General features: G+C 36.1%; 3 protein-coding genes across 5 annotated transcripts; all 3 read left to right on the top strand.

The window, feature by feature from the left end:
- Positions 1-210: 210 nt before the first annotated feature.
- On the top strand, positions 211-9,301 carry LOC111436763 (two-component response regulator ARR2-like). 3 transcript variants are annotated; one of them, XM_023074488.1, is made up of 9 exons: positions 211-744; positions 3,782-3,885; positions 4,502-4,614; positions 4,765-5,794; positions 6,239-6,391; positions 6,501-6,881; positions 7,228-7,304; positions 7,397-8,566; positions 8,713-9,301. In XM_023074488.1, the coding sequence occupies exons 4-9, from the start codon at positions 5,620-5,622 to the stop codon at positions 8,773-8,775; spliced, it is 2,019 nt and encodes a 672-aa protein (XP_022930256.1). In that variant the 5' UTR covers positions 211-744; positions 3,782-3,885; positions 4,502-4,614; positions 4,765-5,619; the 3' UTR covers positions 8,776-9,301. The 3 variants fall into 3 exon arrangements, with proteins under 3 accessions (XP_022930256.1, XP_022930255.1, XP_022930257.1); XM_023074487.1 differs by having other exon boundaries at positions 4,502-5,794; XM_023074489.1 differs by lacking the exons at positions 211-744; positions 3,782-3,885; positions 4,502-4,614; positions 4,765-5,794 and having other exon boundaries at positions 6,299-6,391; positions 6,472-6,881.
- A 1,220-nt stretch (positions 9,302-10,521) lies between these two features.
- On the top strand, positions 10,522-14,266 carry LOC111436764 (importin subunit alpha-1-like). Its single transcript, XM_023074490.1, has 11 exons — positions 10,522-10,942; positions 11,181-11,277; positions 11,380-11,471; positions 11,565-11,696; positions 11,800-11,985; positions 12,069-12,232; positions 12,325-12,403; positions 12,618-12,746; positions 13,049-13,176; positions 13,265-13,656; positions 13,741-14,266. Exons 1-10 carry the CDS (start codon positions 10,733-10,735, stop codon positions 13,638-13,640), a joined length of 1,593 nt encoding a protein of 530 aa, XP_022930258.1. The 5' UTR covers positions 10,522-10,732; the 3' UTR covers positions 13,641-13,656; positions 13,741-14,266.
- A 4,818-nt stretch (positions 14,267-19,084) lies between these two features.
- Positions 19,085-19,590, top strand: LOC111436927 (zinc finger protein 6-like). Its single transcript, XM_023074719.1, has one exon. The coding sequence runs from the start codon at positions 19,094-19,096 to the stop codon at positions 19,460-19,462; it is 369 nt and encodes a 122-aa protein (XP_022930487.1). The 5' UTR covers positions 19,085-19,093; the 3' UTR covers positions 19,463-19,590.
- Positions 19,591-21,569: the final 1,979 nt, after the last annotated feature.

Here is a 21,569-nt window from a genome sequence, read left to right as displayed (position 1 = left end):
AAAAAAAAAAAAAAAAAAAAAAAAAAAAAAAAAAAAAAAAAAAAAAAAAAAAAAAAAAAAAAAAAACTCGATTTCGTCGTTTGGGCTTGGGCTGGATAATATTGGACCGAGACTACAAATCCAGTTCAGAGAACTTTCCTTCAGGTTCCGGGGTTCTCTCGTCAAAGATTTGTCATCAATGCTGTTTGGCGCCAATCTACCCGCCGTAAGAACTGCGATCCGTTTCTTGTTTATGGCTCTCTCCCATCAGTTTCTTATTTTTATACTTTCTAATGCTACTTTTTCGTGTTTCATTTCTGATCGTGAATGAATATTTGTTTTCTTGGTTCCCTGTAATTTCATTTTAACTCTTTATCTCCCATTGAAATCGATCCAGCGTGGTTTGAGCCATTTGAGTTGTAGAGTTCGATTTTGGATGCAAATATTTCTGTCTGGTACTTTTTGCATTTTCGATGAGGTTTTCAACTTGCTGGTATCCGACAACATATTTTCCGATGATACATTTCTCGATTAGATATTAGTTTGTTGAATCTATATCTGTGATGTTGAATTATTTAGTCGGTGTTCGTAGAAGCTGTGGATTCTTCATTATCTTTCTGCTAGAAGTCGCCAATCGATTTGATTGTTTTTGCCTGTAATGTCTTGCATGTGGCCAAGTTGCTCGATGTTTATAATTTACTGGCGATCGTTGGAGACGTGGACGACAAAGCTTCACCATGATGTGAAGCTCTTCGACTGCTGGAGGTTTGATGCTTATCGTTGTGTTCAAATTTGTCATATATTCTAATTGCAATTGTGAGCCGAATGAAAATGTTGATTTAGGTTTTCGTAAAACTCTGCTATCTCACATGCACATACATTTTCTAACCAACTGACAGTGTTTTGATTTAGCTAATGTCTTTTTAACCATGGCTATTTGTTTCGCTCAGGGTTTGAGGAAAATTATCATGATTATTTATATATTTTTCACTGAAATTGAGTTTCATTTTCCCTCAAGAAGCTTATGTGCTGCATGGTTTTTCCGTTTTGATTGAATTTCTGTTCTGCCATTCTCTCTGAATTATGGCATCCTTAGTTTAAGTGACTGGCTTCTGATCAATTTTTCGGGATCAGCAAGGACTTGAAATACTGAAATTAGTAGACTAAAATTCAATTCATGATAATCCAACAGGTAAAGCAGCTCCATCTATTGTAGTTCATCATCAATTGGAGCTTGAAGAATTCTAATTGTGCTTTAGCAGTCATGATATTAAGAAAAAATGATTAGATGGGATGGAAGAAAGTGACGTTGTTTGAGGATTCCTACAAAGAAAAATGGTGGTGCTTGTCATAAGTAGTGTATGTTAAATCTCTCCATAACCCCTTCAATTAGATTAAAGATTTGGGTAAGATAGCTTTCCCGCGTTAGAGTGGTTATCTTTGATGATTCCTCTTTATTTAAAAGAGTGAAAAGGCGAAACCTTAGAAACTGTAATTTGATGGCTAAAGGTGTGTTGTGTGGTGTCTTGACATTATTCACAGATTTAGTAGTCGACATACTAGGATAAGACATATTAAGGCACTATGATGTACCACTGTGTGGTGTCTTGACATTGTTCATAGTTTTAGTAGTCCACATATTAGGATAAGACATGTTAAGGCACTGTGATGTGCCACTAAACATATTTTTCTTATTTGAGCTACTTCTAGACGCGAAACTGCGCACCCTATTGCTAGCAAATTTTGTCTTCTTGAGACTTTTCTTTTAGGCTTCTCTTCAGCTTTTTAAAATATTTCTGTTAGAGAGAGGTTTCTACACTCTTATAAGGATTGTCTTGTTCTCCTCTCCAATCAACGTGGGATCTCACAATCCACCCTCTTGAGGGCCAGCGTCTGATGTTGGGCTTTGATGCCATTTTGTAACAGCCCAAGTTCTCCAATGTAGAAACTCACAATCCACTCCTTGGGGCCAGCGTCCGATGTCTGACTCTAATACCATTTTGTAACAGCCTAAGTCCATTGCTAATGTGTGATTCGATAGAAAGTGTAAGCACATGTCCACCGAAAGTATTTTTTTAACAACTGTCGTATGCGTACCATATTGTAATTGTTGATGAATAGTTGACTAATGTTTAATAGGATCATACCAATGCTTTAGTGCATTGTAGATTCCCTGAGGTTACACCGTCCTTAAGTAGTGGCTAAAAAGGCTCCCCTTTGGTGAATTGTAGATTCCCTGAGGTTACACCGTCCTTAAGTAGTGGCTAAAAAGGCTCCCCTTGCTAGCTTAAATAGTTGCTTGGTCTTACTCGGGTGGGCGATGAGGCACATGGTCTCAATTTTGTAAGCACACTCCAAATTGTTAGTACTTAGATGGTGGGCTATTCAAGAAGTGTTCTCTTTGTTGAAAGCCAATTGAAGTGATTCGAAAAGGTGTCTAGTTGAATGGTGCTTAGCCGGCAGCCTATGATATGATGGCATCTACGTAGATTAATTATTATTTTGAAGTTATATTCACTCATCACACTTTCTGGGGTGTTTCCGTCGTTTTCTTTTCCTTTCATATGCTCTCTTATATTTAGTCTCTGTTGAATTGGTTGCTGGCTGCTTTCAACATGCTTGTTATTGCCCTTTTGTGTCAGCCTTCGGTAGTGGGATTTCGAGTTTTAACGAATCGCTCTTTTTCAATTTTATTTTATTCATAGTGTTTAGTTGTAGTTTATAGCTCTGCTTTCGTGGTGATTAAGACACAGAGTGAGCTGATTGGTCATTATTGTAGTTTTCCTGTTGGCCATTTCTTGGATCCAGCACTTCCTCTTTTACGTGGCGTTGAAAACTTTTTTCATAATTCCACCCATAAATTAAGTTGGGTGGAATAATAATCTTTAGGTTAAATTAACATTTTTAATTTTTTTTTTCTATTTTAGTCTCTAGCTTTTAAATATTCAATTTTAATCCACCTATTTTCAATTTCAATATATCTTTTAACTAGTTTAGTTTATTGGTACTAGACCAAATAATACTTTGTTCATTTAATTTTTTAACAGAAAAGTTAAAAGAATTTTGTTGGTAGCAGAAGTTAAACCATAATTAATGATAAGAATTTATCTATTATAGAAGACTAAAATGATATTTTAATTTTTTTTTATGCAAAGAATTATAAATTGTGAATTTTAAGGTTTATATCTATTTAATATTAGTTATTGAATAAATATAGGGATCTTATTAAAATATTTTTTTAATAGAGAAATTAAAATGACACAAATTGATACCAATGATTTATAAATGTAGAAATGTAGAGATTAAACTTGAAACATAACTATTTATTTATTATTTTTTTATTGATAAATACAAAGTAAAAATAATGCAAGGAATTCTAAGTCTAAAGAGAGTTCTTTAGAAACCCTAGAATTTGGGGATAGGACCAGCAAAATTTGACTTCTTTTGAAAGATAAGAAATTATAAACTTATTTAGAGACTTGCTTTTGAAATATATAGTTTTTTTTTATTGTGAAATTGTTGTTTAGAAAAGTTATTCGTGAGAATATAATTAAAGAAAAAAAAATAAAAGAACTTTAAAATATTTCTTTTAGCATTTATTCAATTTTATAAAAATAGATTATTTCTGACATTAATTAGGATTTTGCTATTGAAGCTTTATAATTACCATTATTGAATTTTTTTTTATTGATTTCTAAATAAAAAAAAAAAAAAAAAAAACTGTTTTCCGTGGCACTTCCCATTAACTCTGACCTTATTGAATATATTTTTATTGATTTCTAGACCATTGTGCAACTCTCAGGGAATATACGGTTCAGTAGACTCTACTTTTATAGCAGGGTTCCTACTTTTCTAGCAATGGGAAAGACAAGCTACTTGTCTATCCCAAGGGGATGAGGAATCTGAGTACGTATGATTTTATAATAATTGAATTAATTTTAATGCAATTCTTTTCCTAGAATATTACATCACAATTAATTTTAATGCTTTTTTAGAATAAGTTAGGTTCATGCCGTCAATTTTAAAACAATTAATAATAAATATTTTTCGAGTTAAAAACATATATATCTAGGTTTGTGTATTAAATGTTAGTCGTTATAAAATTGTCCTTGATCCTTTTCTCATCATTTTTATGTCCAACCTAATCGTGAATAGAGTTTAATTACATGAGCATATAATCTATACTTTATTCTTCCTTTTGATATCGGTGGTGGTTTAAATTCTTTATCAATGATGTGTATGCTTTCTTCCAAATTTAGGCATTTGAAGATTAAAACACCATGTACTTCTTAAAACTTGCTCAAGCCAAACCTTATTCTTTTTGTTTCTTTTTTTTACCAGAGAACAATTATGGGTTGATCTATCTTCTTTGACAATTTCATAGCCTTGTTTTTTTTTTTACCCAAATTTACTTGATAGCTAGATAGGATAGGTTTATAATGGCTTCGATAACTGTGCTTTAGAGAGAATTTATAGTTGAAAACAAATTGGACGGTCCTGATTCTTTTAATCATTAATTCAGATCTTCTCTCTGACTGCTTAGAAAGGAAAAAGAAAGATTGGAAAGCATGGGAGCCAAACATATCTTATCTTCCACGAAGCCGAGACGACAGATGTCCGCTGAGGGAAGCACAGGTAGATGAATGGGTAAAGCTTATAATAATCAAAGCTCTGTCAGACACGGCGGAGAGCAACTTGACGGGTTGCTTTGGCCTGAAAGTAACAGCAAAATAAATATTTATTTTCATTGTTATTTAAAATTATCATATTATTTCAAGTTGACAGGGACAGGCAACCTTCTCAGCCCTGCTCGTTGGGTTCTTCACTGGTTCCTCTGGAGCACGTGGAATTTATTTTTATTCTTTTACTTTTTACTTTTCTTATTATAGGAATAGTTTAAACCCAACTTACGAGTAGCCATCCAGCTTTTTGCTTTTGTGGGAGTGGAACCTCAAAATTGATCTCCTCATAATGGTGGAAGTGGCTGTCGTTTTATCAAAGTAAACAACCTCAAATTCAATCCTCACTTAGCCTTATCAAATCTGAAAGACTATTAATTTAGTCATCTACGTGCGTGTCAGACATCCTGGTAAAGTTTTGTTAATTTCAGAAGTTCAGATAATTTTGTAATTGTATCTTGTTATCTCTAGTTAAAGCCCCGAGGAGAAGAAGCTTTAGCCAAGGATTTGACTGTTTAAAGTAAGACGTTTGTAGGTTTTGCTCTCTGTTTATAGCGGATAAAGTGGACTGCAGAAAGAGGAAAGCAGAAAACAGTTCAGCTATTGGAGGAAAAGGCTAGGTGAGGGGAGAGAGAGAGAGAGAGAGAGAGAGAGAGATCGGCCCTTTAAGGAGCGACCCACTTAGTAAAATACTCGTAAATAAGTAAGCAATAGAAACAATCAAAACCCCCTTGAAATCAAATAAATCTGAGAATTTGATCTTCAGGCAGGAAAATAGCTCTTCTTTCAATTTCAGGTTCGGAGGGCTCAAATTATTCTTCTATATTCTCTGGGAAAACCAGATTCTGATTATTGTTGAGAGCCCCAGATGGGCTCTGTAAACTTAGGGATCAATCTTCTAAAGCTGTAGTCTTTGTTTTACTCTCCTTTGCTATTTACGGGATATCTGAGCCTCTGGGGAATGGATCTAAGCCACATGAAGGGATCGATACCGACGCCGACTTCAATTTCAGATAGAAAATCCACTGAAATGGTTTCTGATCAGTTCCCGGCGGGTCTTCGTGTCCTGGTTGTGGATGATGATCCTACCTGTCTCAGGATCTTGGAAAAGATGCTTCAGAATTGCTGCTATGCTGGTTTGTTTTCGATCGAACTCCTTTTTTCCCGTTTTTTTTTTCCATCGTGGGGGTTCAGATTTCATGTTTTTTGTTTTCTGTTTTATGTGAGCTAGTTCACACAGAACAGTTTCTTAGATCGTTTCTTTAGGTCGTTTTACGATTAGGTTTGCTTCTGACCTTGAATCTCTGCTCGGTTATGGTAATAGGGACATGTTAATTTATTAGTTACTACCCCATTTTTCCCAGCTAGTTATCCTATTTGATCCAGAACAGAGATTACATCAAAGTCTGCTATTTATCTTGCGTGCTTCAGAAGCTATCATCTCAGTACTCGTTTGTAGATTTAGGACTCTTTTATCCCATGTTGGGGGCTTGAGTTTTAATTCTAATTCTGACTACAATTCTCTGATTATACAACAAATCATCAGTAGTTAATCTGCTCTTTTCGGAGTTCAATTGCAGTGACGAAATGTAATCGGGCTGAGATCGCATTATCCATGCTTCGTGAGAACAAAAACGGGTTTGATATTGTGTTAAGTGACGTGCATATGCCAGACATGGATGGATTCAAACTTCTAGAGCAAGTTGGGTTGGAGATGGATTTGCCCGTTATCAGTGAGTAACATGGTTTAGATGCTATTATTAGATCTTTGAATGCTAACTTATATAATTATATGGTTTATATAATTTTGCAGACTAATATTGGAGACATGTGATTGTACAGTGATGTCAGCTGATGATGGGAAGAATGTTGTGATGAAGGGAGTGATTCATGGTGCTTGTGATTACCTGATCAAACCCGTTCGAATTGAAGCGCTCAGGAACATATGGCAACATGTAGTTCGGAAGCGAAAGACTGAATGGAAGGATTTAGAGCAATCTGGGAGCGTGGACGATGGCGATCGAGAGAAAAATGCATCTGAAGGTGCTAACTATTCTTCTTCAGTATATGAAGGAAGTTGGAACAGCTCGAAGAGGAGGAGGGATACAGAAGAAGAGGCCGAGGAGAGGGACGATACGTCGACTTTAAAGAAGCCTAGGGTGGTATGGTCGGTTGAGCTCCATCAACAGTTTGTCGCCGCAGTTAAACAGCTAGGCATCGACAGTATGTTTTCTCTCTATCCTTGTCAATTCTTTATGCCTTGGACAAGCATATGACTATATTCTTTAGATAAGAACACCACCATCAACTGCATATTAGAGCAGAAAAATGTACATATCCACGCTTTGACCTTGTAGCAATATTTTTCAAAGCGCCTAGTTCATTTAAGGCTGTTTCGATTTTAATGCTTGACCTTGTTAATCCTGATCACCCTTCGTGATCTTCAATCTGCTTCTCCATTTAATGCTTGACCTTGTTAATCCAGATCACTCTTCGTGATCTTCGTGTTCTTAAGGATATGTTCATCATAGTTCTTGTTGGTTATGTTTTCAATCTTTTGAATAAACAGAGGCTGTTCCTAAAAAGATATTGGAGTTGATGAACGTTCCGGGGCTTACTCGAGAAAATGTTGCCAGTCACCTCCAGGTATGAGAGTTTCGAAGGCTCCTTCTATGTTTTCTTTTTCTTCTTGATTGTTAGGATAGGCATCTTAATTGTTTTATTTGATGGTTATGCAGAAATATCGGTTATATCTTAGAAGGCTTAGTGGAGTATCATCGTCACACTCACTCCAATGTAATTTGAACAATTCTTTTATGAACCCTCAAGATCCACCTTTTGGGCCAATGGCTTCATTCAATGGAATTGATCTTCGGACACTTTCGGTCACTGGCCATCTCTCGCCTCAAAGCCTTGCTGCACTCCAAGCAACCGAATTTCGAAGGCCTGCTACAGCGAAATCTAGCATGTCGATGGCCCTTGTTGATCAGAACAACCTATTCAGCTTTGAAAATCCAAAATTGAGGTTTGTTGAGGACCAAACGCCACACCTAAACAACAGTAAACCAATAAACTTGTTTCATGGGATTCCAACAAAAATGGAGCCAAAGCAGCTTGCCATTATGCACCCTTCTGTGCAGACTCAAGGGAACATAAACATGCCACTCAATATCAAGACAGAACATGGTGGAACTCAACTAATGCATCATTTGTCCCATCAGCAAACTGGAGGACAGGCTTTAAGTAACTCTCCTGCTAGCCACTTACCCAGAATTTCATCGTCGTTTCCGATCATATCAGGTAGCATTACGAGTCGAAATGGGACTGCTGATAGTACCCAAGGACCTGGATATAACCTAGTTTCGCCAGCATCCTTGATGATGAACTTTCCAATGAACCAACTCACAGAATTGTCAAACAATTTTTCTCTTCCGAGTGATTCGACAGTATCTACCTTAACCTGTAAAGGGGTGTTTCAAGAAGAGATTAGTTCAGATCTACATGGGTCGGACGGACTAATGTCGAGTTATGATGTTTTTAGTGACTTGCATCTGCAGAAATCCCATGACTGGGATTCTCAGAATGTAGGCAGCTTGGCCTTTGGTACTTCTCACCATGGGAACTTCATACAGGATAGCTTTGATGTCTCACCTTCAACTTTGATTCATCATGGTTTTCCTTCAAGCCAAACAAATGGACAAAATCATAATTCATCCTCTGCTGGAAAGACTATCTTTTCCTTTTCGGATGCAACTCAACCCGAGAATGCGCAGAGTAATGCCGAGAAGTTGCCTCTTGATCCCGGGGACGTCAAACCTCAGAGAATCCCCGATGCAAGCTATGAAACCGACCTCTTATCTGAGAACTTTGGCCAGGATGAACTTCTCAGTGTCTTCCTCAAACAAGAAGTTAGTTTGCCTTTTCTCCTTGATATTATTAATGTTTGTATGATTAGGCCTTCCTCCTATCAGCAATGTCTAAAGTTATCAAAATTGGAATTCTGACATTCATACATCACTGTTAACTCACTCTTGCTATGTTTTCTGTTTTCCAGCAACAAGGAGACAACGGATCGGTCGACTTTAGCGGTTACCAAACGGAAAATATTTGTGTTTAGAAAATTTCTTCCTTTGATTCCCCATTTAGTTGCAGCTCCAAATACACTTTGTTGTTGTAACGTTTAAGATCAAAGTTCTCCCGCATTAGATGGACAAAGGCAGTTCATCATTCTTCTCAACAAGTCAGTCCATTGTGAATAGTCTGCTTAGCTAGTTGAAACTTGGAAGTTTCAGATTTAAAGTTTGCAAGAACCGAAGCAATCTTCCACGGAATGCTCACACAAAAGATGAAATCGCTGTCCGACTTCGGATCGAAAGTCGGCCTTCATCAAAGCCAGAGCAATTTGTTTTAGAATGTGTGTGAAACTGTTTGTAATGGGCACATCGCTCGATCGTCGATGCAGGGCTCGGCTCGACTACTTTGCATCCGGAACCATTTGAGAGATTTATCGTCTCTAATTACACCCTAAGAATGATTTCATTTAAACCCACATGAAAAATCACCTTCAATGTAAATATTCCTCTTGTTTGGTTGAGACGAATGTGTGCATAATATTGTTAGTTTATGTTCTTGTTCTCAACAAATTCCCTTTCTTCGACTTTTTTCTCTTTTTTTTTGGATGAATCATTAAATTGCACAGATTTTTCTAGCCACTTGGGAGGAATATTCCTGTGGGAGAATCAGTTATGGAATGAACTTTCGTACCAATGAACTTTAAAAAATGTCGATAGTTTATGAAGTGTTCGATAGATGGTTTGTCAGACAGTGGACGAATAATTTTTACATAAAAGGGTCTAAATATGAAAGTTCATTAGTAGTTTATGAGGCCATGTTTTTAATGGCAGCTTAGGCTATGTAAGCCCAAACTCCACAGATATTTGTTTTGACAATCTCATATTATGAATCGTGGGGCTAGGCTCTTTAAGCCCACATTTAAAGGATATCTGGTTTTATAGGCCCATGTTTTGAGCCCAAATGTCAAGAATAGATGGGTTAGCAGCCCACGTTCTGAGCCCAATTCTCCGTTAACTGATTTAATAGGCCCAATTTGTGAGCTCAAATTCACGGGGAGCTGGTTTAACGGGACCCGTATTCTTTTTTTATATTTAAATTTATAATACCATAAAAATACTCTATATTTTGTTATTATTTTTTAAAGAGGATAAAATTACATTAAAAAAATAAACAATCTAAATTAAACTAATTTGTAAAATGGAGTGATATTGATGAATTTCTGTGTTTTGTTAAAAAAAAAAAAAAACAATGTATTTAGTAATTAAAATAATTAATTATCCCGCCAAACAACTTTTTTGTTAAGATAATTATTGATTAAAAAAAGTAAATTATTTTTATTACCGATATATTATCTCTACAGACTGTTTTAACCAAATATTATGAAACTTCTTAATCTAATTTCGGCTAATTAAACATATGGTTATTTTGGAAAACAGTTTTCGAATTAAATTTATATATTTTTAAAACAAATTTAAATAAATAATAAATATATTGTTATCTGCCTTTTCAGTGTGTTTTTCACGTGTCCGAATTTTTAAAAATAGATAAAGCTACATTAAAAAAAAAAATTAATTAATTTATGAATTTGTAAGTTACCCTGTCTGTCACGTGCGAAGTCAAGTCCTTAGATTTTCTGCAAGGTAAAATATTGAAAAAAATATTTAAAAGCAGAAATATAGAAACAATGATAATTTAAATGGCAGTTTTGAAAAACCACATTTTTATTTAATATTATAAATATATGTATTTTTTTATGCTTCCAAACCATGGATCTATAAATTTGTCCAAATTCTGAACCATTCCACAGCGCCTGTACTTCGAAAACAAACCAAGGTTGGGTTCTAGGATATTCAATTATTGTCGTCGCGACCATAATTAGGGTTTTTCTCTATTCCGGCGATCCCGACCATTTTTGAATTTTCTTTCATTAATTGCCATTTCTGCTAGGGTTTTTGAATCGATCCCTTGAAACAAGCCGAAGTTAATCGAAGGAAGAAGCCATGTCGTTGAGACCGACTGCAAGAACCGAGGTTCGTCGGAACCGTTATAAGGTCTCTGTCGATGCTGAAGAGGGCCGTCGCCGGCGAGAAGATAATATGGTGGAGATCAGGAAGAGTAAACGCGAAGAGAGCCTTCAGAAGAAGCGTAGGGAAGGCCTTCAAGCACAGCAGTTTCCTTCTGCTGTCCACACTTCCACTGTCGAGAAGAAGGTATTGTCGCATTCGATTGTTTCGATTTCAATCTCTATGTGCTTGTTTATTCTTTCGATTGTATTGTTGTAATGATCTCGGATCTATGGATTTTTTCTGGAGGTTTTGGCATCTGATCTTCAAATCTTATGGACGTTTTTTAAGGGAGTTATCGGTTTGGATGTTGAGGGTTTTACGATTTAGGGGATTTTGGCCTACGGCTGTGGTTATGAAGAGTTGAGTTTTACTTTGATTGCAGTTAGAGAGCCTTCCGTCTATGGTTGCGGGGGTCTGGTCTGATAATAGTAATCTTCAGCTGGAGGCAACAACTCAGTTTCGGAAATTACTTTCGATTGGTACTTTTTTGTGCATTATGTTTTATAATCTGTTTGTTTACTGTTTGTCTTCTTTTGCTGTGAAATTTTAACTTGTTTTGATTACTGTATTGTCGATTGCAGAACGAAGCCCTCCCATTGAGGAAGTGATTCAATCTGGAGTTGTTCCGCGTTTTGTAGAATTTCTTGTGAGGGAGGATTTCCCTCAACTTCAGGTTTTAGTTCACATTCTTGCAAACTGTACTATTGGTTTGAATTTATATTAGTTATTCTTTTTGTACCGACTTGGATATATGTGTTGCTTGAAGTTTGAAGCTGCTTGGGCTCTCACGAACATAGCGTCTGGAACCTCGGAGCACACAAAGGTGGTTATTGATCATGGTGCAGTTCCCATTTTTGTTAAGTTACTCGCTTCTCCTAGTGATGATGTTCGAGAGCAGGTATATTTTAGAGTTTAGTCAAGCTTTTTGTTCCTTTATATGATATGTGTGCTGGCTTTGGGTGAAATTCGAAACTTGAATGCCATGGTTTATGATTTTGTAGGCTGTGTGGGCTTTGGGCAATGTTGCTGGAGATTCACCTACCTGCCGTGATCTTGTCCTCCGCCATGGAGCTTTGGTTCCCCTTCTCTCGCAGCTGAATGAGCATGCTAAGCTTTCCATGTTGCGAAATGCTACTTGGACACTTTCGAACTTTTGCCGGGGCAAGCCACAACCTCCATTTGACCAGGTTACGTTTTGTAATTATGGTTAAATTTGAGATCTAGAAATTTTCTCTTGCTTATGTTTAACATTTAAATGTTTCTTGTACAGGTAAAGCCAGCTCTTCCTGCACTTGAGCGCCTAGTTCATTCGAATGACGAAGAAGTTCTGACAGATGCCTGCTGGGCTCTCTCTTATCTTTCTGATGGCACAAACGATAAAATCCAAGCCGTGATTGAGGCAGGGGTGTGCGGGCGACTTGTACAGCTCCTATTGTAAGCTTATATCTTGTATATATGAGTTTAACCTGTTTAACAAATGCTCCCTTTTCATTTTTCTTACCTTGGAAATTTGTGTGTTTCTTCAGACATCCTTCACCATCAGTTCTCATCCCTGCTCTTCGGACAGTTGGGAATATCGTGACCGGAGATGACCTTCAAACTCAGGTATGAATGAGGATACTATACCCCTTATTGCAATTTTTAAGTCGTTTCAAGAATGCGAATTTTGAGTCATTTTTATCTCACTCTAAAGGCAGCAAAAGGAGAATAAAAACTATAATTATGACTGTAACTGTAGTTTGGATAATGATTGTGGCCTTGTTTATGATTATTTATTTGTATGTGATTTCGTCATTTGTTTTATTGTTTCTCTTATCAGTGTATCATTAGTGATGGTGCGCTTCCATGCCTTCTGAGCTTAATGACTCACAATCATAAAAAGAGCATCAAGAAAGAGGCTTGCTGGACAATATCTAACATTACTGCTGGAAACAAGGAACAAATCCAGGTAGGAGACGATTTTTTTTTTTTTAATTGAACATAGGATGTGAGATCCCACATCGGTTGGAAAGGGGAACAAAATATTCCTTATCAGGGTGTGGAAACCTCTCCCTAGTAGACACTTTTAAAACTGCGAGGCTGATGGTGAAACGTAACGGGCCAAAGCGGTCAATATCTGCTAGTGGTGCTAGTGGTGGGTTTGGGCTGATACATAGGATTTGTCAACTACTGAAGTCTCTACCTCTTGGTTATGGATTACACGTGCCAACTTAAAAATTAATCCTAAGATTTGTGTCGTTCATAATGCAGGCTGTCATTGATGCTGGGTTAATACCTCCGCTAGTGAATTTGCTTCAAACTGCTGAGTTTGACATAAAAAAAGAGGCTGCATGGGCAATTTCAAATGCAACATCTGGTGGAGCTCATGATCAAATTAAGTAAGTCATTTCAGAACTACAAGCTTCTTTCTCCCTGACCTTCGAGTTTTCTTCTTTGATTGACCACGCTTCCTTTCTTGCTGTATAGGTACCTTGTCACTGAAGGGTGCATCAAACCATTATGTGATCTTCTTGTATGCCCAGATCCTAGGATTGTTACGGTTTGTTTAGAAGGGTTAGAGAACATTTTGAAGGTCGGAGAAGCCGAAAAGAATTTGGGTGCCAGTGGAGACGTTAATCTATATGCACAGATGATCGACGATGCCGAGGGTTTAGAAAAGATTGAAAATCTCCAGAGTCACGACAACCATGAGATCTATGAAAAGGCTGTCAAAATTCTCGAGACATATTGGTTGGAGGAAGAGGATGAGGCCTTGGCCGCTACTGATGGTGAGGCTCAACCTGGCTTCCGCTTCGGTGGAAACGCGCTTCCAGTTCCATCTGGTGGATTCAACTTTAGTTGAATGCTTGAAGTTTATGGTATGGTTTCCATCATTTTCACATTACTTGCATCAATTTCTGAAGGTGGAAATGGTGACTTCAATTTGACCTCAACTTTTGCAGGGCTTTGGGTAATGAAGGGATAGTCGTCGTACACGTGTTGGCTCACAAACTTAGATGTCGGGGTCGATTGGGTTCAATGTGGGTCCAATCTGGGCATCTTAATGTCGAGTTTTTAGTCCGGTCTGGTCTCATCCAGTTTACGTTGTGTTCAAGGAGATGCTTAGGGGGGTCAGGTTCAACGACGACAGCCAAGACAATCAACGGGCAAAAGGTAGGTCGTTTTGGCGAGATGACGTTGTAGTAGCATCAGTGTTCACAAAACATCTGCATTGTTGTACCGTGTAGTAATGATGTGCCCAACTGAGCAGTATTATGGTTGCATCATAAACACATTTGATTTGTACTTAGTTGGGGTATGGGTGTTCTTTTGTTTTACTTCTCATTTTGGCATCGAGTCTGTTATATTTTTTTTTTTTCTTCACCATATTAGGTCATTCGTCATTGTTGTTTTATTATTGGCAATTGCTTCGGAGTTGGTATTTGTTTTGAGTTATCGAGTGAATATAGTATTTTTATTATCAATCTATCCTTTTTGCTTTGTTTTATTAAATTTATGAAAACAGTTGTTGTTTCATGTTCTTTTTACTTCGAGAATTATTCTTTTAGGTGCTTAAAATTTACTGTTTAACTGCAAAATAATAATAGTAATTATAATTTACTGTTCAGCCAAATGAGACGCTGACTTAACGTGTTGTGTCCAGAGATCCATGGGCCCACACGATTCGAGATGCAGGCCCATAGCATGCGGCTGGCCCACTGTTTAGTGGGTTGCTATTCAGCCATCGGCTCTTTTTAACCCTCTGGCTCTACTTCGAAATCTTATCTTATACTAGGTGTTGAAAATATTTATTATTATTATTAATATATATTTTTTTTTTTTATGTTTAAAATATATTTATATTAACCAGGGCGGAGACCGAAATATACTGAGAGGGCGGATATTTCTGAGAGATAGGGAAATTGAAACTTGAAAATCCTTTATTATTGGCTACACGACATCCACTCATTTGGACGTTTTTATATATTACACAATCATTTTCTAGAAAAGATTATTAAAAAATATATATATATTAATTTCTAATAGTTCATTGAATCCTTCTGGATGCCAAGTTTTAATAATTATTAAACAGGATTCAATAATAATTTAAATATATAATTAATAAATATATGTCAATTATCAAATAATTAAGGTGAAAAACTACCACATCATTTAAAAAAGAAAACTATACATCTCTCAATATTTAAAAAATGTTTACATAATTAATAATAATTTTTTGACAAATTATACAATTAATAACATTATATTTGCTTAATTCTAAACTTTATAAACTTTTTTGCAAAATCGAATTTTCGTACAAAGAAAAAAAAAAAAAAAAGTTCTATGATCTTATGACGTCCCTACCAAACTCCGTCCATAAATTTAAAAATTAATTATTATTTCCTTTAATTCGGCCAACCCAAAAAAGTGTTTTTATGGAGAGAAATTTGGTATTACAAGATATCCATTAAAATTTAAAAGTGAATGAATGAGAGTGTTTGACTTTGCCATCTAAGAACTAAACAATTGGTAAAGGAAAGGGGAAGCGGCCATGGGGCTTTGGCTTTGGGCATAATAGTGAATCACTTTTAATGGTAATAAAATTAGTGGACCATTTATTTCTTATTGATGTGTTTGTGTTGCCAATCTATTTCTATGTTAATTAATTATTTTTTTTTTTAGATTTGGGAGGCACAATTAATTTAATTGTCATCTAATTTTAGTCCCAAAAAAATTCTAAATAAAATATGTATATTAAAGTAAAAAAATTGATAGTCTATTACATCCTTTTGTATTTAATAAATTAGTTATTTTTTTGAAAAAGAAATGATAAGTATGTGTTTGAGATTTAATAAAAATAAAAATAAAAATAAAAATAAAAATAAAAATAAAAATAAAAAATTTGGAGACTTATTTAACCAATAATTCAATATGTTTTCAACAAATACAACTACCTTTGTATTGCTTAGGCAAGAACCAATAAAGATGTGATTGTGATAGTGATAAAGCCCATATTTTAGCAAAGTTTGAATGAATGAGTACCTTTTTCTTCTTCAATAAAAAACGCATATCATTTTCACTCCCCAACTCGTACTCTCTCTCGCTTCCACTGAGATCTCACATCGATTAGAGAGAGGAATGAGTGTCAGTGAAGACACTGGCCTCGAAGGGAGTGGATTGTGAGATCTCATATCATTGAGAGAGAAACGGGTGCCAGCGAGAACGCTGGATTTTGAAGAGTTTGGATTGTGAGATCTCGCATTGGTTGGAGAGGGAACGAAACATTCTTTACAAGAGTGTGAAAACATGTTTCTAGTGACTGCTTTTTAAAAACGTTGAGGGAGAAACAGGAAAGTAAAAGCCTAAATCCACTCAATTTCTCTCTCTCTCTCATATGCACAATTCCACTCAACTTCTCTTTCTCTCTCAACCTTATCTGAAGAATAAAATTAAAACCATACAACTTTAAAAGCATCCTTAATCCTATGGTCTTGTTAGAAGGATATGAAATGTGTGACATGTTTTGTTTTGTCGTGTTTAAGGGCTTCAACAACACCAAAGCTCCAAGACAAAGTGGCTGGTTGGATTATTGGCACTAAATTCCCTTATTTTATGGGGGTTACTATATACAAAAATGAAGCATTTTCCACCAATATTGCTCCAAAACAGAACCCATCTTCCACCAAAACTTCCAATTTCAAAGCTTTCCCCTCATTTTTGCTTTCCAACATTACATGTGCTAATCATTACCCACCTTCTTTTCCACGTTCAAACTTCGGTTTACAAGATCGATCGCATGAACGTGCTTAAATAAGAGAGATGAACGAAGAGTAGTGGAAGAGGGACCTGCCCGAATAGGGTGAGGAATGGAGAAGGTGTTGAAGATTATTAGGAGGGAGCTCTCATATTGGCTAATTTAGCGGAAGATCATGGGTTTATAACTGAGAAATACTATATTTATTGGTTCGAGACATTTTGATAAAAACCCAAAAAAAGCTCCGGGAGCTTTAACATAGAAAATTTCGTGGAGATAAGTGAAACTTCTTTTCAAACAAATAAACACGCCTGACAACTGACAAATTCAATAGTGGACGGTAGAAATTTTTGTTGTTTGGATAGTGTGGTTGAATGGCGATCGAAAACTACTTTTTATTTCAATAAGAAGTTTCTAAATATTCCTCCACTCAATGACGAGACGAGGGTCGACCGACTTTGATTTTCGAGAAAATTCGGATAAATAGATGTTCGGAATGTTCCAATGAGATGATCGACACATGAGTCAGTTTCAAAAGGATGTGTTTGAGCAAGTCAAGATGGGTGACGGGTCTCAAGACATAGGATAAGGTCACGATGCATGAATCATGTTGTTGGGAATCGAGATGACAATGAAATGCGACGTTATTGTGTCGCAAACGATTGAACATGCACGTGCAGGCAACATGTCTAGTCGAACAAGCCTGGACTCCGTTCAAGCAATGTTCGGTTGGCGAAAACAAATCTCGTCTAAGGCCCGAAGAAGTCACAAGTTAGGAAAAAAGTATATACGAGGCTTGAGTTCCCCTTAAGGCTAGTTGTGAACGTGTCGAAATCCCGACACACGACTAGGAGAGAGAAAGATAGAGAGAGAGAAGGGAGATAAGATGTGCATGTGGTTTGTATAGAGAACACATAAGAAAAGGTGGGTGTTTGGTTGAGGTTGTACCAAATTCCACAAAAACAAGAGAAGAAGAATAGGAAGAAGGGAATGAATGTATTGAAATTAGAGGCATACAGTGAAATCGCGGTGCGGGAGACAAGGTCGTGGTCGAGGCGTACGAGGGGGAGGGGGAGGGGGAGGGGGAGGGGGAGGGGGCATCCAAACCTCACAGCCTTTGCCTTTGCCTTTGCCCCTCGCATTTCAATTGCCAATGCCATCGCCCAACCACCTCTCAATCGCTTTCCTTTTAGGCCGTTGTCGTTTTGATTTAACCCTTCCACTTTCCTCCTCCTTTCACATTTTATTATGATGCATTCCCCAAAATTATTGTATCTTTTATAATCCTTTCACAGTTTTGATGATATTTTGAAAGCGTTTATAAATAAAAACACTTTTTATATTAATTTTTCTTAAATTAAAAAGGAGTATTTAAAATGGAGCTTTATTATTGGAATATCTTTTTTTAGAAAAAAAATAAAAAAAATAAAAAAATAAAAAGTAGGATGCAGGTAATTGGCGAAATGGATATGGTTGAAATTTGAGTAAAGACGTAGAAGCTATAATAAAGAAGATGATGATGGAAAGAATTTAGTAAGTAAAAGTTTTGGTGTGGGGAGACCCCTCTCAAAATAGAACACGAAACCATTGGACAACACATAATAAATTAAAGTGATGTTGCTTGCCTTGAAAGGACATCCTGTAAATACTAAATGGAATTTTGGCTTTCTTACTCCAACTACCTATGCAACCAATCAAATTACACCCTCTGTCTTTTTCACCAAAAACTTATTATTATATGTTATATACTCTTCTTTCAAATCTATCTTTCAAATTTTTCCTGGTCCGCACCCATTTCCACGCTCTTATATTAAATCTTTTGTTTCTCTTCAACCGACTTTTTTTGGGTTGTAAGAGCCTAGTTCAAGCTCACCACTAGTAGATATTGTCTTCTTTGATGTCACACTGCTCGGTGTCTGGCTTTGATACCATTTGTAAGAGCCTAGCCCAACCTTACTGTTAGTAGATATTGTCCTCTTTCAGATTTCCCTCTCAAAATTCCTTTCAAGATTGCGGGTCTACTAGGGAGAAATTTTCACACCCATACAAGGAATGTTTCGTTCCCTCTTCAATTGATGTGAGATCTCACAATAGGAGCCCAACATTCTCACTAACATTTTGTCTAGTATCTGACCTTGATAGCATTTCTCTATTTTTTGAAATATTTTGTAAACTAGATTTTTATATGATATAAATAAAAAAAACGTCAATTCAACTTTTGTAATTGATTGTCTAAATATTTAAAATAAATAAATAAAAGTCTCTCATAATTTATTGATATTCTTGCTGTATAAAAATATTGAATATGTTAAACAAAAAATTTTAGGATGTAATTATTTATAATTATTATTAATATTATTACTTACTTGTTAAATTTATTTATTCCATTAATGAACTTTAATATAATAAAAATGTAATTTTTTTGAAGGCATTTAATTAATATTTTATTGGAGAAACAATTAAAAGAAAGGGGTCCAAGTTGTTGTATGTGTCTATAAATACATGGTCCACCAATGAAAAGAAACCATTTCACAATATTTGATCGCTACAAATTAAGTGAGATGAAGCTGTTTGGTTTTTCAGTGACGGCTAGTGATCAAGCCACCATGGGTGCGCCATGCGCGAACCTCAACAAGGACGATAAGCGATTCGAGTGCCAATTCTGTGGCCGTGAGTTCGCCAATTCTCAGGCTCTCGGCGGCCACCAGAACGCCCACAAGCGCGAGCGCCAGCTCGCCAAACAACTCCGTTTCGATCCCAATAAACATCCTCGTTTTTTCACTTCCACGCCGCCGCCCTCCGCCACCGTCATCTGGTCCAGATCTGGTGGTGCTCCGCCGTCTGCTGCTGGTGGTGGTGGTGAAGTGAATGGGGAAAATGGCGTTGATCTCCACCTCAGTCTCGCGCCATCCTCAAGGATCTTCTGTTAAGTTGAGAAATGTTTTCCTTTTCTTTTTTTTTAAAATATATTTGAGCAATTCTCTTCGTTGAAGAATTGTGTCCAATCGAAAAATGGGAGGGAGAAAGTGTTTGGTTCAAGGAATACAAAATTTCTCACCACTTACCCGTCCATCATCTAGGCCGGATACACGTAACAAGTCAAAACAAACAATATCTAAAAGACACGTTTTAAAACCGTGAAACTGACGATAATATATAATGGGTCAAAACAGACAATATCTACTAGCAGTTAGCTTGAGCTATATATGAGTCAAACACCACAGTGTGGGAGCCGTAGATTCTAAGATGTTAAATTCATAAAGTTGATGGCTATATGTAAAAGGTCAAACTACTGACATGAGCATTCTTAAGAGGGTGTGGAAACCTCTCTCTAATAAACATGTTTTAAAATCGGGTCTCAAAACATGAGTTCATAAGTTCGCGTTCTCTACAAGCCTACCCTAATAAAATTGGGAACAAAAATTCTAGTTTTTCTAAAGCAATGGCGATAGTATTTTCTTAGGTTTTTTTTAAAGCGCAATATGCTATGGTGTTTCTACTTGGAGTTTTTTTCTTTTAAGAAAATAAAATATAAATATAAATATTTGTTGTCATAATGTAAATGTTGGTACTGTTCAGATAGTGCGCTTGAAAACACTATTCATGAGCAGTCATTCAACATCCATAAGTGAAGGGCCCTGTCCATCACTTCCTACGTTTTTTCCCGTTAAAATAATATCTTCATTTTTTAATTCAATATTTAAATTTAAAATTATAATAAGATCAAAATTAACCAAACTATAATAACAAAGATGTGACAAATAAAACATATCATAAAATGACATTTGAATGCATTTTACCCCCACAGTTAATCTTGTATTTAAGGTAAGTAAAAGTTAATCTCAAATTGGAAGGTCATTATTTTAAAAGAAAGTTGTTGGGCTTAAGCCCAAAATGAATATACATATAAGGATATTTTTAGGTACTGAATTAAGGTTTTATTAGTTAAAACTTGGCCCTATAATTTCTGTGATTTTATTATGACCAAATCGTTAAGAGTGCCCAAAATATTAGCCGAACTTTGAGGGTTTCCCTTATCAAAAAACCAATTTGATTTTCCTTCTCTCGCGAGCTTCCAATGGCAGCCAGAGGGAACAGAGAGAGAGGAGGTCAGTTAAAATCACCGTGTCGGTCGGATACGTATATAGACACTGAGAATCAACAGCAGTTTCCGGCCGCCCAGACGGCGGCGGGGAATAGACACAGCCATTTACACGGTGGTTCGACGTTTTCCAAAGGCGGCTCCGATGAATCGGAGGTGAAAAGGCAAAAAAGGATAGCGAAGTACAAGGCTTACGCTGTAGAAAGCAAATTCAAGGCGTCGATTAGGAGTGGGATTGGGTGGGTAAAAATCAAGTGTGGTGACCTTCTTGGTCGTTGATATTTCATCAATTTATTTCAAAATTTATTTACTTTGTTTCCTTCTGAATTTCTTAATTCTCGTGTAAATTAGTTTAAAAAAAATTTAATTTAGTCCCTAATTAATTTAGGTTAACAATTTAAAACTTTCAACTTTAGTGACTTAAATATCAAACTGTTTTCTAATAAAGTCGTAAATATTTATATTATAATATGGTCAAAACAAATCCGTGACCCATTGTGTAGAGAAGCCTCCAAGTTATTTAAATGCAAAAATCTGAGGCTAAGAAGGAGGATCTAAACACGACCTTAGCAACAGATAGAACTTTAGCCTCTATTATTGTCTGCATATACTCTTCATTTATTTACAAAATTAATTCCTATTATTGTCTGCATATACTCTTCATTTATTTACAAAATTAATTCCAATAATGCCATCCAAGCTTTGTCTTACTCATAAGCATTAATCATTCTTTTTATTTTAAAATAACACACTTATCGATTAAATACTAATTTAGCTGACCAACATTAGTTTATATCTGTTGGATGATGAAAGTCTCATGTCGGTTGATTTAGGGAATGATCAATGGTTTATAATCAAAGAATACTTTCTCTATTGGTATGAGGTCTTTTGGGAAGCCCAAAACAGAACCATGAGAGCTTATTTCTCTATTGGTA

The sequence above is a fragment of the Cucurbita moschata genome, unplaced genomic scaffold (genome assembly GCF_002738365.1).
Source record: "Cucurbita moschata cultivar Rifu unplaced genomic scaffold, Cmos_1.0 Cmo_Scf00060, whole genome shotgun sequence".
NCBI lineage: Eukaryota > Viridiplantae > Streptophyta > Magnoliopsida > Cucurbitales > Cucurbitaceae > Cucurbita > Cucurbita moschata.
The sequence above is the reverse complement of the archived record's forward strand: the minus strand, read 5'-3'. Positions and strand labels throughout refer to the sequence as shown.

What these genes read in the sequence shown, in the direction of transcription:
- LOC111436764 (XM_023074490.1), top strand. Translation starts at nt 10,733, where the DNA reads ATGTCGTTGAGACCGACTGCAAGAACCGAGGTTCGTCGGAACCGTTAT. An exon ending in GTGATGATGTTCGAGAGCAG is followed by an intron (nt 11,697 to 11,799) that starts GTATATTTTAGA and finishes ATGATTTTGTAG; the next exon opens with GCTGTGTGGGCTTTGGGCAA. An exon ending in CACAACCTCCATTTGACCAG is followed by an intron (nt 11,986 to 12,068) that starts GTTACGTTTTGT and finishes TTTCTTGTACAG; the next exon opens with GTAAAGCCAGCTCTTCCTGC.
- LOC111436763 (XM_023074488.1), top strand. Translation starts at nt 5,620, where the DNA reads ATGGATCTAAGCCACATGAAGGGATCGATACCGACGCCGACTTCAATT. An exon ending in TCAGAATTGCTGCTATGCTG is followed by an intron (nt 5,795 to 6,238) that starts GTTTGTTTTCGA and finishes GTTCAATTGCAG; the next exon opens with TGACGAAATGTAATCGGGCT. An exon ending in GATGGATTTGCCCGTTATCA is followed by an intron (nt 6,392 to 6,500) that starts GTGAGTAACATG and finishes GTGATTGTACAG; the next exon opens with TGATGTCAGCTGATGATGGG.
- LOC111436927 (XM_023074719.1), top strand. Translation starts at nt 19,094, where the DNA reads ATGAAGCTGTTTGGTTTTTCAGTGACGGCTAGTGATCAAGCCACCATG.